General features: G+C 50.0%; 1 protein-coding gene across 1 annotated transcript in view; it reads left to right on the top strand.

Annotated features, from left to right (window-relative positions):
• The window catches only part of LOC149365980 (uncharacterized), a 77,511-nt gene that overhangs the window by 23,709 nt on the left and 38,734 nt on the right, over positions 1–15,068 (top strand). Inside the window, exon 3 of the mRNA XM_089547447.1 lies at positions 14,082–14,357. Coding sequence (XP_089403573.1) covers positions 14,082–14,357 — 276 coding nt within the window. The remainder of the gene's footprint in view (positions 1–14,081; positions 14,358–15,068) is intronic.

Below are 15,068 nucleotides of genomic sequence, written 5' to 3'. Positions count from 1 at the left end.
TTATATTTAAGGCAGACTCGGCTAATAAAAAAAAAAACACACTTATAGGGATATGCCTACGTAATTCGCGGTCTCCCTTTTTCTCTCTTCCACCCCTTGTGTCAAACTCCCACGATTGAAAGTAACAACAAAAATGAAGCTGGGAGAAATCCTGCGCCTATTTCCAGCCCCCTGTTATCCCTATTAACACCTCACTCGCTGTCTCATAATGTAGAATCACCTTTATAGCTCAGTAGATAAGGGTACGGCTCTTAAACACACGTGCAATCAAAGGAGCCCGACATGTCAAGAAAGCATTGATTTTCTCTTTCCAGAAAAAGCCCGACTTTTCACAAACATTTCCTTCGCAACGCAACTCACGCGAATATTTCTCCCGGCTTAACCTCTTCTCCGATAAACGTGCGCTGCGTTGATTCACCGTCGCTTTCAAGGATGGCGCTATTATTAATCCTTAAACCACCCTCTTTCCGCCTGCGCTTTCGCATTCATTTTTTCCCACGTGCGCCTCGCATCACTGGCTCTGCGCATATTTCTTCGTTAATTCACGCTGCATTACATATTTCCCTCCCGCGGCGTTTCATATGCGTGGGTGCCGCGGCGTCGTGAAGGGATTCCCGGTGCGCGTTAAAGCGGCCCGACATTTAGATTGCCGCAGCCGTTGCGCCGCGCTCGGCAGGGGCTAAAAATAATGGCACAATGAGCGTGCCGCGTCCGCGTCTACGGCCTTTTTTCCACCCCGGCCGTAATTAAATTTAAGGGAGGTACGGAATTCCTCGGTGACCCGGCTACAGCGTGCTTGCGGCCCCGAGTGTTTTTCTCTTTCTTTTTTTATGTGCGACGAAAAGACCCGCTCGCTTGCCGCCGTGACGACGTCGAAAATGTTCGCTCGCGTCCGTGACGGAGCGCTCTGTGTACCGTGTTTCCTCGGTTATTGGGGGCACTCACTTGCCTCCTCTTGGATGATGTGTGCTTTCTAGTTTTTCTGCGTGGCTTCGCACCAGCACTGGCTGGATCACTTTGCACGGCACTTGACCTTTGCGGATAAAGTGCAGTGCGAATTAAAGAAAGTTGTCTTTGTATTTGAGGAAAATACGATATGAATTTAGTAACTCCGCTACAAGCGCGCGCAGCTGCGCTTTTTTGACGAAAAATACCGATACTAAGCTAACTTATCATAACCTAATCTTACCTAACCTCACCCAGGCTACCCTGACCTGACTTAACCTAACCTTACGTACCTAACCTGCCCTAACTTAACTTAACCTAACCTAACCCAACCTAATTTAATCCAAGCTAAGCTGACCTAGCTAAACCTAACCTAATTAAACTAACCTAACGTGAAACCAGCATCGAATGGATTGCTTTGCATTTTGTATTTGTAACGCGTTGTGGAAATGTGCAAATAAAGGTTAGTTAAATAAAGGTTAGTAGTGCGACATGAACTCTGTGTTCTTGATTTGTAGTTTTGTTTTTGTTGGCTTTTGTTCTCTTTTCTCGTTTTTTTTCCTTCTTCGTCTAGGCTTCCATGAATTGTTGAAATTTGTAATAACTCAGTGCAGTGAACAATATGTAGTCCTGTAACCCGTGATCGTATTCATTTTTGTTATCTGTGCTTGTTCCACTCCCCTCAATAATGCCCTCAGGGCCATGAGGGTATTTGAAATAAATAAATAAATAAATAAAGCTGTCCATTGAAGGCCATTGCTATACTGATTCAGTGATCCCAACTACAAACACGCGTAGCCCCACGTTTTTTCCAACGAAATGTACCTTGTAAGTTCTCCGGCGATGTCAAAAAAGGAATTCAGCCAGATAGTCTCGGTCAACGTTTGTCGTGGGGGGAAGAGGGCTGAAGGGGGGGGGGGGGGGGGGGGGGTTCTTTGCCAGTTTTTCTTTTCTCGACCACAGAAGTGCGTATCCTTTTATACTTTCATTCTGGGCTCCACAGGCGGCCTAGAACTTGAGAGTGGGGCCGGCTAAGTCAATATAATCTCGAATCGTTTGTCCACACAGTGAGACACTCCAGCCTTATAGTGGCGGCTAATAACTGTTCAAAAAAAAAAAAACAGCCACGTGTCTGGGCTTCTTGGTGTATCTTTATTTCGGTGACTGAACAACACGCAATGTACAGGACTCTTAATACACTGAAACAGCTCTAACTTGTAAGAGTAGAGCGGCTCGCAGTCACTATGAACGGAAAAATCTGAACGAAAAGAAGGAAGGCAGTAACGTAAACACGAAACCAGTATAGAAAGGCGCTACACACTAACTTAATCACAGTGATAAGCAGTTTCTTTTCGTAACAACTCAAGCGAAATATCACCTCCGCACGTCTCGCGCTGGGGGCGGAACTCGGGAGATTTAACGCTTTCACGAGTCTGTTTGCACAAAGAAACGCCGGGTTTGCTGTGTACACTCCACAGTTTACTGTCTAATCCTCGTTGTCACTGCCAGACCAAGCCGGTGTCTGAAAAGATCTGTAACTGTAGCAACTTGCGCCAGACGGCATCGATCTGGACCTGAACAACTTTTTGACGTTTACACCAACTGTTATCGTTAACACACCGGATGTGGTTGGCGGGCGTGGAAGCTCTTCGATTTTTTTCTGTCATCTTTTTTCTCGTGTAGCGTCTTTTTGCTATCACGAACATATTTCTTTTACTTTGCTACACTTGTGAAAAAAATTTTCCCCCTTTATAAACTGTTGTTAATCGCAAACATGTACCTCCTGTACCAAAAGTAACCGAGCACCAGGTGTTTGCTCTTCAACCTTATAACAGACCCTTTACAGCACCCATAAAAACCGAAAAGTCTCAAGACTTGAGGACAATGGTTCACCTTACTTTACGCTTCTACGCTTCTCGCGAACATTTTTCCTCTGATAAACTATTGTCAACCGGAAACATGTACCCCCTGTGCCAAAAGTACCTGAGCAACAAGTTTTTGCTCTTCAACCGTACAACAGAGCCTTTGCAGCACCCCTAAAAACCGAAATGTGTCAAGACGTGAGGACAATGGTTTACCTTAGTTTACACAGATTCAGAGCTTAAGGGCTGTCATAAGTACTTCGCTACGCGGCTAGGGCACAAACCAACCTTGCCCGGTTACTTTTGACTAAGACGGTACCTTTATCTTACAGCACCTGTCTGGCTGTTGAATGCTTATTAGCTCGTAATAAGCAGATCAACTCTTTTGTTTTTCAGAGAAATAGGCTGACCAAGCCTAACTAGCACCTTCATGTTTTTCTATTAGGCTCGTTGTGGCTGAAAGAAGCCCATAGGCAGGCATACGCTGTACACAAAGAAAGCCGGTAGTTTGTCGCACTCGAACTTTCGGCAAGAAGGGCGATTAGTAGGGACACGGGGAAAGGGGCGACACGATCGCACCCCGAGAAACAGGGAAGAACTGGAAGGGCGGGAATTCCTGTCACTTGTTCTGTTCCCGGGTGCTGCTGCCGGCCTTGTCAGTTTGCGAACGGGCCCGCCCGGTGGCGCCAGTAATTGAACCTTATTGCCCCCCGCTGCGGAATCCAGTGCCGCCACCTCTTGAGCGAGGGGGTGGCGACGCACGCAGCAGCAGCCGGGCCGCACTTGACTCGGGTCGATGCGGGCGTCAAGGGTGTCGGAGCTTCTCCCCGCAGCGCCCTCTCTAGCGAGCCGGCGGTTGCAACTAAAGAGGGCTTTGCCGCATTCCTAGCCGTGCTTAACGACTGTTCGGAACGTAAGAATAGACAAAGAGGAAAGTTGTACACTATGTCCCTAAAAGAGGAGGAAGGAATCAGTGTTGTGGTGGACTAGAGCCGGCGTCAGGTCATTACTGACTGAATCGTCGGAGTTGCACCCAGGCTACCTCCCAGGCTTTTTGCTTCCCGCAAGGCCGTTACCGGTAGCTGTACATCAACGCACTGCTCGTACTGCTCGGCTCCACAATTCGGCTCTACTAGCTTGCGCTGACCATGACTTGTACAGTTCTGCAGTTGTCCAGTCATATCACGGGTGTCTCGACCAGACGGTCATCCAACGTCCCACGCAGGACCGCAGTGGCGGAAGGAACGAGAGTATGCGCATGCGTACAGGTAGCTTGCCAGTTGCAGCGTCGTCTGCTCGGCTGTTCTGCTGACGTGGCGCAACCCCTCAGACCACAGAGTTTCTTACTATTACCTAGAGGGAAAGCTGGCGCCCTTGTATGGGAGTTTGCGTGGAGCCCCCTGAAGACCGCTTCAGCCACCATGGGCGCTCAAAGTATCATGGGCCGGTGAGCTACCGACTGCAGAACTACAACTATTGGACAAAAAAATAATGCAAAAATAAAGCTGTTCGATAATCTAGAATGCCCGAACATTCAATATCCTGTCTAATAATTGCAACAAATGAGCAGAAAAGCATGTAAATGCAAAGTTTGCCCAAAATAAGAGATAGCTCGCTCTCCTATTGGCCAGGTATTGAACAATAGAAAAACTAATATGTCGTGCTTGACAGGCTCATTTTTAATATGAAATATGTTTTTACAACAAATGTCGCTTAAACAGTTTCGAAAGTTTTTTAATGGCATTTCTGGAAAAAAAAAACCTTTTATTGGCGTCGTGTGCTGTTGCGGTTTCGCTACTATGGCTTCTGCTCACTGCGTCCGCGCAAAAGTCGTCTGCGTACACACGAACAGCGTTTTTGAAATGAGACATCTTAGTAGTGGCACTCCGTGTTCCTAAAAAAGTCCTCCGTGTGCCACGTATCATTGCAGTGTTTGTTCGTTCACGCTCAAGACAGCAGGAAAGGGTCGTTATCACTTTTGTTCGTGGCGCGAGAAGCGACCAGACTAATCTCGATTGTTCGCAGCCTTGAAAGGCTGCATCTAGGTTTTTCCAGATTACCGTAGATGATCTTGACCTGTTATCTGGAAGTTTCCTTGCCGGCTTTAAATTGAGCGATGCCGCGAGCGGCGGACATTCGTAGTTCGACGACCGACGAGCACGTTTGTTGCTTACGCCGCCGCCGAGTGATTCAGTTCTTTTGCGGGCGCAAGTCAGCCCAAATAAAGAGCTTCGTTTCCAAGACTGGTTGGTGTCTTCCTGATCGCTGGACTGCCGTCACTAAAACGTGACATCTGGTGGAGGTGCTGGGTAGCCTCCCATGTTCCGGACACCCCCTACAAGTCGTGACGCCAGCCCTTTGAGTCATCTACCGCAGGACCTGAGTCCAGTCCACCGCGCAAGCCGACGCCTGCAAGGGGACGAACCTGAGTTCGGGATTCTGCCGGACCCTACCCGGAAGCGAAAGCCAGCAGCAACGTCTACCATGAGCTTGCCCCAGACGATGACTCCAATCATTCTTCAGCAGCCCCGGGTGCCACCAACCTTCGACGCTTCGCCTGGTGCCGACCCCGAAGAATGGCTGGAGCAGTTCGACCGTGTGGCTGTCTTCAACAACTGGGACGATGCCATGAAATTTAGGTACGTCTTCTTTGCCCTGGAGGGACCAGCAAGAGTCTGGTTTGAGAATGAGGAAGCCAGCCTCGCGAATTGGGCAACCTTCAAAGAGCAGCTTCTCAAGACTTTCACAAACGTCGTGAGAAAGGAGAGAGCCCAGCAGCTGCTACAGTCTCGCATACAACACCCAAACGAGACCGTTGCAGTGTACACTGAGGAGATGAAGCGTCTCTTCCGGCGTGCCGACTCGAACATGAAGGAAGAAGAAAAGGTCAAGCTGCTTATGCGAGGAGTTAAAGAACAACTCTTTGCCGGCCTCGTACGGAACCCACCGAAAACCGTGGTGGAATTCATAGAAGAGGCCTCCACGATGGAAAAAACACTTGACGCCCGAGCCCGCCAATATGAGCGCCAGCAGCGCGTTTTTTCAGCAAACTGCCTGGACGCCGCTAACAACGATAACCTGCGGGAAGTTATACGCCAAGTAGTACGAGAAGAGCTCCGACGATTGCTGCCAAATGGAACGCAGCCGCAGGTTTCACCACTTACTGACGTAATCCGGGACGAAGTTCAACAGGCCTTGGGTGTGACGCCGACACCCACGCAGCCTCTGCAGCCCCCAGCCATGACTTACGCCGCAGCTGTGCGCCGTCCTGCACCTCGACGACGGGACCCAAGCCCCTATCGCCCTCAGCCAGCTGCGTTGGACCGCCGCCCACTCGCCCCAACCCGCCCATCCTACGAGCGACGCGCGCAGCCGAGGAAATGCGACGAGTGGAGAACTCCCGACCAGCGCCGCCCACTATGCTTCCACTGTGGCGAAGCCGGTCACGTCCTCCGGCACTGCCCATACAGGAGACTGGGCATCCGAGGGTTCTCTTACGACGCTCCACGACCCCGACCCGGCCAGCGACCAGCCGAAATCGAGGAGTTTTTGCGTCGGGAAGAATACTCATCGCCGAGCCGCCTATCACGTTCCCCGTCGCCATCGTCCCCGCGCTTTGTTTCTCCTAGCCGAGGCTACGCTGTGCGTGGACGCTCCCCCAGCCCCCGAAGGTTAAACTAAATAAAGCAGCCTCTGGAGGTGAGGTTGCTTCTAAGCGCAATGACAAAGATCCTCCATCGACGAGTACTCAAGACCATGCCGCCACTACGACAACACCGACGACGACAACACCGACGACGACAACACCGACGACGACAACACCGACGACGACGACACCGACGACGACGCGGCCAGACTTGAAGCTTTAACCGCTGCCCAGTGAAGTAACGTCGCAGTACGCCCACCGCAGCCTCACTACTCGACGAAGCCGAGATCGGACACCGAAGACAACGTACAATACCAGAACGCGAACAAGTGACCTTGAAGTTACGGTCGACGGTCACGCGGTTACTGCCTTGGTGGACACGGGAGCTGACTACTCTGTCATGAGTGGCCCACTCGCTGTCCGACTCAGGAAGGTAACAACAACCTGGGATGGCCCTTTGATCCGCACCGCAGGTGGCAACCTGATTACGCCGTCAGGACGCTGCACCGCAAGAGTTACTGTAAATGGGAGAACCTATGCGACAACCTTCCTGATCCTACAGCAATGCTCGAGAGATGTGATTTTGGGAATGGACTTCCTGAACGAACATCGCGCGATCATCGACCTTCGATCTAAGTCGATCAAGCTTTCCACGGAAAAAGCCATACCTGCTGCGACGAGCGCGACTCATCACGTTGCCTTAAACGTCCTCGATGAAGCATTGAGCGTGCCGCCCCGATCAAGTGTTCTCGTCGGCATAGGTAATGGAGACATCGAAAATGCCGAAGGCGTTATCGAGGGGAACACCCAGTTACTCCTGGATCGAGGATTGGGCGTCGCGAGGGGAGTCGCCGAAATCCGAAATGGCCAAGCCCAGGTGTTGCTAACCAACTTCACGGAAGAATACCGGCATCTAAACAAAGGTACGACGATCGCTTTCCTCGACGAGCTGGCAGACATCAGAGGCGTATTTGCCCTACCCGACCAACCCGCAGAACCATCTCACCAAGGCCATCAACCCACGTTCGACATCAACCCGGCATTACCCCGAAGCAGACAAGACCAAATACGCAGTCTTCTTCAAAGGTACACCGATTGCTTCTCATCAGCATCGAATGTGCGACGAACCCGGCTTGCCAAGCACCGCATTGTTACAGACGAACACGCACGACCACTGCGACAGAGCCCCTACCGCGTATCGCCGCTAGAACGCCAAGCTATCCGCAAGCAAGTTGAGGAAATGCTTCGTGACGACGTCATACAGCCATCGAGGAGCCCCTGGGCAGCACCGGTCGTTCTAGTGAAAAAGAAAGACGGCACCCTTCGCTTTTGCGTCGATTACCGCCGCCTGAACAACATTACGAAGAAGGATGTCTACCCCCTCCCCCGCATCGACGATACACTGGACCGGCTGTGCCACGCTAAGTACTTCTCATCGATGGACCTGAAGAGCGGCTACTGGCAAATTGAAGTCGACGAAAGAGATCGCGAGAAGACTGCGTTCATCACGCCAGACGGACTCTTCGAGTTCAAGGTGATGCCATTCGGCCTCTGCTCTGCCCCAGCGACGTTCCAGCGAGTAATGGATACGGTGCTCGCAGGCTTGAAGTGGCAGATTTGCCTAGTCTACTTAGATGACGTTGTTGTCTTCTCCTCAAGCTTTGAAGACCACCTCAGAAGGCTTCGGATAGTGCTGGAAACTATCAAGTCTTCAGGCCTGACACTGAAACCAGAGAAGTGCCACTTCGCCTACGAGGAACTGCTGTTCCTTGGTCACGTCGTAAGCAAGGATGGAGTTCGCCCAGACCCCCAGAAGACGGCTGCGATCGCAGAGTTTCCACAGCCTAATGACAAGAAGGCTATACGCAGATTCCTTGGATTGTGCGCTTATTACCGACGATTCGTCAAGAACTTTTCGCGCATCGCTGAACCTTTGACTCAACTTACCAAGGCTGACGTGCCTTTTAAATGGGAAAGGCCACAAGAGGAAGCTTTCAACGAGCTGAAGCGCCGCCTACAGTCCCCTCCTGTGCTCGGGCACTTTGATGAAAACGCCGAAACCGAAGTTCATACCGATGCAAGCGGGGTGGGCTTAGGAGCGGTCCTCGTTCAGAAAAATGGCAGACAGGAGAAAGTTATCGCGTACGCTAGCCGTTCACTGTCGAGAGCCGAAGCCAACTATTCGACGACAGAGAAAGAATGTCTCGCCATTATTTGGGCCACGTCCAAATTTCGCCCCTACCTATACGGACGACCATTCAAGGTTGTGAGCGATCACCATGCTCTGTGCTGGCTGGCCAATTTGAAAGATCCCTCCGGCCGCCTTGCTCGTTGGAGCCTGCGTCTTCAGGAATTCAACATAACTGTAGTCTACAAATCTGGCCGCAAGCATTCCGATGCAGACTGCTTGTCACGAGCTCCTGTCGACGCAGCACCCGAAGAGGAAGACGACGACGCTTTCTTAGGACCGGTAAGCGCCAGCAGTTTCGCGCAGCAGCAGCACTCGGATCCTGACTTGCAAAGCCTAGTTGATTATCTGAAAGGCAAGACCGCATCGCCTCCCCGAGGGTTCAAGCGGCAACTGTCGTCCTTCGTCCTTCACAATAATGTCCTCCTGAAGAAGAACTTCGCGCCGAACAGGACAGTGCATCTTCTTGTCGTGCCCAAAAATCTCAGGCAAGAAATTATGCAGGCATGCCATGATGAGCCGACTGCAGGACATCTCGGGATTGCTCGCACGTTGCACCGCATCCAGGAGAAGTACTATTGGCCACGGCTAGCTACCGACGTTTCCCATTACGTGAAAACGTGCCGTGAGTGTCAGCGACGCAAAACGCCTCCGACTAGACCAGCCGGACTCCTGAACCCCATACCACCGCCAACTAAGCCCTTTCAGCAAATAGGGATGGACCTCCTCGGCCCCTTTCCGACCTCTTCATCAGGAAACAAGTGGATCATCGTGGCCACCGACTACATGACCCGCTACGCAGAAGCAAAAGCGTTGCCTAGTGGTACCGCAACAGAAGTCGCAAAATTTTTTGTCGAAAAAATTCTCCTGCGACACGGCGCCCCGGAAGTGCTCATCACAGACAGAGGAACGGCGTTTACAGCGGAGCTGACGCAAGCCATTTTAAACTACAGCCAGACAAGCCATCGGAGAACCACTGCCTATCATCCACAAACCAACGGACTCACAGAGCGTCTGAACAAGACCATCGCAGACATGCTCTCCATGTACATCGACGCCGAACACAAGACGTGGGACTCCATTCTGCCCTACGTGATCTTCGCTTATAATACTGCCGTCCAGGAGACAACCAGGTTTACCCCATTCCAGCTGGTATACGGCAGGAAGCCCACGACAACACTCGACGCAATGCTCCCGCACGTTTCCGACGAAGACAACCTCGACGTCGCCGCCTACCTTCATCGCGCCGAGGAAGCCCGAAGACTTGCGCGGCTTCGCATTCAAGACCAGCAGCACACCGACGCCCGACGCTACAATCTGCGCCGACGAGACACGCATTACAAGCCAGGTGATCGTGTTTGGATATGGACGCCAGTTCGCCGCCGTGGATTGAGTGAAAAGTTGCTGCGACGCTACTTTGGCCCGTACAAGGTTCTCCGTCGCATCGGCGACCTCGACTACGAAGTCATCCCCGACGGCACGACAGCATCTCAGCGACGCCGCACACGCCCGGAAGTCGTACATGTCGTACGCCTGAAGCCATATTATGAACGCTAAAGGACTGGAAGTTTTCATTGTCCGTGTTTATTTTCATTTTAAAGCATCGAGACGATGCTTCTTTGGAAGGGGGGTAATGCCACGTATCATTGCAGTGTTTGTTCGTTCACGCTCAAGACAGCAGGAAAGGGTCGTTATCACTTTTGTTCGTGGCGCGAGAAGCGACCAGACTAATCTCGATTGTTCGCAGCCTTGAAAGGCTGCATCTAGGTTTTTCCAGATTACCGTAGATGATCTTGACCTGTTATCTGGAAGTTTCCTTGCCGGCTTTAAATTGAGCGATGCCGCGAGCGGCGGACATTCGTAGTTCGACGACCGACGAGCACGTTTGTTGCTTACGCCGCCGCCGAGTGATTCAGTTCTTTTGCGGGCGCAAGTCAGCCCAAATAAAGAGCTTCGTTTCCAAGACTGATTGGTGTCTTCCTGATCGCTGGACTGCCGTCACTAAAACGTGACAATATGAAATATGTTTTTACAAAAAATGTCGCTTAAACAGTTTCGAAAGTTTTTTAATGGCATTTCTGGAAAAAAAAAAAACCTTTTATTGGCGTCGTGTGCTGTTTCGGTTTCGCTACTATGGCTTTTGCACACTGCGTCCGCGCAAAAGTCGTCTGCGTACACACGAACAGCGTTTTTGAAATGAGACATCTTAGTAGTGGCACTCCGTGTTCCTAAAAAAGTCAACTGTCTCGCACCAAGTAGCTCACCGGCCCATGATGCTATGAGTGTCCATGGTGGCTGAAGTGCAGCGCCGCCAGCTTTCCCCAATAGTAATAGTAAGGTAAAAGTAAGAAACTTTATGCCTCAGACGAACAGCGGGGTTGCGTCACACAAGCAGAACAGCCGAGCAGACGGCGTTGCAACTGACAAGCTATCTGTGCGCATGCGCATACTCTCGTCCCTTTCTCCACGGTGATCCTGCGTTGGAGGCTGAAACATCATCTTTTCGACGCTTCCGTGATAGTACTAAAAACTGGAGAACTGTGCAGCGCTGAATGGTTTATTGCTTAATGAAGCGCACGAACTCGCTGATCTGGAAGGAACTAAGGGAAGTGAGAAGTAAGCTTGGATGAGGGGCTGCGGCTGGGAGGGGTGGAAATTTGGGGCGGGTTTGTAGTTAGCCACGCGGATGAAAGGGGTGCGAGGGAGTGCAACAAGGTATCGCAGGTACGCGCGAAAGTTGGAGGGTCTAACGCTGCCTATAAAGGCGAGGTAGAAACTTTATCGACTTCGAAAGTTCGAAGCTGCGCGGCTCTGGTGCAAGTGGAAACGCGGCTGGCGGCGAAGTTTGGAGAGAAGGAGCGGTGCAGTTTATTGGTGTTCGTTGTTGAAGGGATCTGGTCGTCGCGGAAGGGTGTTCGAGAGGGGAATGTGGTAAGAAAGAAAGGGTATGACGGTAGAAATGGCGACGAATTGCGGTATTGGAATAAAAAAAAAAAAGAGCCTTGGCAGCAGAACTAGAAACATTGTACTTTCGTACTTACACACCACTAAGAAGCGTCAATCATGGGGGGGGGGGGGGGGGGGGGGGGGGGGGGCAACACTCCGCGTCTGTGGGAAAGGGTTCAATGATGAATGGTAGTGAAGGCTGTCGTGGTTATTTCAGAGATGGGGATGATAGCAGAGTTCATGCATCGACGTCGTTTGCCTAGTAAAGCGACGATGGTGTCGCACCACACATTGGCACGCGATGCTCTCATCTTATTTGGTTAGGTGATATTCAGGGCTTTATTTTCGCTGCGATACACAATAACTTCTAGCGTCGCTACGAGCTCAAAACGCCGCAGCTGAGAAGGATAAGTGTGCCATTCCACGAAATAAACTCGGGAAGATTGCAGTCTCAGCTTTGTTCAGCTTGATATAGGCGAAGGATAATGCATGTCTTAGAGGGAATTCACCGCACAGTCTCACTAATAGTGTGCAGAACGGTAAAGTATTGGTTGTATTGCTAAATCGATTATAGAAAGTAAGATTACCTAAATCATGTGCGCCACCTGGTCATGTGTGTCATGAACAGCGAGTTTTCCCTGAAATCTGTGGTCGCTCACAGTAAAAAAAAAAAAAATGTATTGAAATAATGAGCGGTGCTATGTTGTACCTTTCCGGGTACATGATGGCCAGTGAATGAATGACGTGTTGCTTTTTTTCATAACTGCGCTGCAAAAGTGCCTAATAAATAAAGATGGTACTACAGTAAAGTTTTAATCAGGGCTTCGTATCCTTATTTTTCGCTTCGCGAGAACAGTGATGCACTGAATAGAGCTATCAGTTACTTTGTTTCAAGCATAGATGGAGAAGCCACCCTATACCGCCTTTCCAAAGAACAATGGTTGTGTCAGCCTTGGTCGATAACGTCGCCACGTATGTTGAATGTGCTGCGTTTAAAACCAAAATTCTCTCATTGTTCCGACTGACTACGCTAACTGTATGCGTGTGACCCATTTAAGCAAGCTTGTAATGATCACTGGCTTTTGCACGAATACACCTTTATCTGAATACATACGACTATATGTGGTGCTACGTGTTTGTGGGTTTCTTTTTTTGCAAGCAGCGAACCAGCTTTGCCGCTGTTTGTTTCATTCAAGGGAAGAATTGAGATCTGTTGACTGACAGATGCAGATTTATAAGTTTATCTATTGCGGAAAAAAATTGGTCAATTCTAGCAAACGGTGTTTTCTGGAGTTTTCACATTTTGAGCGTTTTAGTAACAATAGGGGTCAGAATTATGCAGTCTGCATCTGTCAACGCACTCAAAGACGATAAGAGAGCCAACTGATACTCGAGAAATGTATGCAATGAGCAGACTTCCCAAACGATAGATTTCCTCCATTGTCGCCAGTAAGACATATCTTTTCAACTGGCGCTTGATTTCGAGAATTCCCATACTGAAAACTGAACACGCCTCGTCACCGGCCAGTGGCCACCGCTGGCCACTACTGTCGAACTTGGGGAAAAGCAAGATCACCTCATGTTTCCATCCTCAGTTTGCGCCTATATTCTCTTCAGACCTGAGCAAAAGTGGGGTTTTTCAGCTCTGGTGAAAATATATTTGTCATGTGTGTGTATGCTAACGTGAAGATATGCCAAACGTTTGCAGCTCCAGACCCAACAGTCGTTTCTTTACGGCTATTGTGTATGGTGTGTAGTCCAGGTATTTGGGCCTTTAGAGCACAGCTACGTCTTACGATGTATACTGGGTTAAATACATTTAATTAAAATTAATTTAGTTTTGTTCAGTACATACGTGCAGATACATCTCGAAATGAAAATTACACACATTTTCTTCTATTAAATATTGAGAAACTAGGGGGCAATTTGGTCGCTGGGAACAATAAGGAACGAATAACTGTGGAAAGCTGCTCACAGCGCCCCTATTGATACACTTTGCTCGGAAAAGGTACATGCGTGGGGACACAGGGTATGATGTTTGACTTCCAACGGCACTTGGGCTGCAGTAGTGATGCGTTTCTTAAAAAAAAAACCGTAAAAGACAGGTGCGCCATATAATTTACGCCGGATCAGACGAGGGTATCTGAGTGCTGGAAAAGGGGAACTTTAGTCGGGGCTTCAGAGTATATTGCCACGGCTAGACAGTCGGGACAGCCAGGACACGTTTTACTGGGAAGCGCCAGGCAGCAGCGGACTCCCGAGCGGAACACGAAGAAGCGACGACGAAGAAGAAACACTGCCCGCCACCATGGCTAAAGCTAGCCAGAATAGCGGTTAAAGCAGTTCGGCCGGGAGACGGCGCCACGAGAATGCCCAGGAATGTAGCAATATTAAGGTCACCTCAGTTTTAAAAAAACTATGACTGCAAGAAATTAACAATAATGAGGAAAGCGTAAGCGTAATACAATTTTTTTTAATTGGGTTTGCTGCGCAGGCCAGAACTGCTTCGGCGGCATCGAGAGCTTCGAGAAGACCACCGGGCTCGCCTACTCGGGCTCGGTGAGCGGACAGACGCTGCTGCAGCAGCCGGACCAGGCCCTGACGCGGGACTGCATCAACCTGTGCAAGCAGCAGGCCCAGTGCCTGTCCTTCTCTCTCAACTACGTGGGCTTCCGCTGCGCGGCATTCAACCTCAACTCGGCCGGACGCCGCGACCTGCTCGTCACCACGCCCAGCACAAACTACTTCGAGAAGATCTGCTTCAGAGGAGGTACCTGTCCTGCCTTCATTGTGCACGCCATCCGACAACGTATTGACGTTTCGGACTGTGAACAAGGAAGCCGTAGGGCTTCCGAAACGTCAGTATGTTTCGTTAAACTTTTACTGGGTCAGTGACCCTATATTTTCTCATTATGCCACCATTTGACCAGACGATGTTTCGTTGAACTCTTGATCAACCTACAAAGCTACAGAACTCTTGAACAACCCACAAAACGCGTGTGCAACTGCGCTCTAAACAGAGAGGTGTAAAAAGGGAGTAAAGTTGGCCTCTAGTGCACACCCTTTTATAAAAGGGTGCTCACTAGAAGACAATTTACTCCCCTTTTACTCCCATATAGGCGTATTCGTGTTTAGAGTGCACGAATTCTGCTTGCCTACAAAACCCGTGTGCAACTGCACTCTCAATAGAAAGGAATAAAAAGGGACTAAGCTGTTCCCTTACTCTTTTTTATAAAAGGGAGTGCACTAGAGGGCAGGTTACTCCCTTTTTACTCTCATATAGTCGTGCTCGTGTTTACAGTGCGAAAAATACCGACCTTGGAACTCATTCTGAACATTTTTAATTGGCATCCTGTCTATTTAGTTACTGATGTAAGATTCATGCACTTATTTATGTCATTGCTATTAAATGCAACTCGAGTGAGCATGCAACTGTGGGAGTGTGGGAGATATCCTTTCAGGACATGCGAGGTGAAGGGTG

This window comes from Amblyomma mixtum, chromosome 1 (assembly GCF_055824585.1).
Source record: "Amblyomma mixtum isolate Tamu chromosome 1, ASM5582458v1, whole genome shotgun sequence".
In the NCBI taxonomy this organism is placed as follows: Eukaryota; Metazoa; Arthropoda; class Arachnida; order Ixodida; family Ixodidae; genus Amblyomma; species Amblyomma mixtum.
Note: the sequence above shows the minus strand (reverse complement) of the source record. Positions and strands in the feature narration are given on the sequence as shown.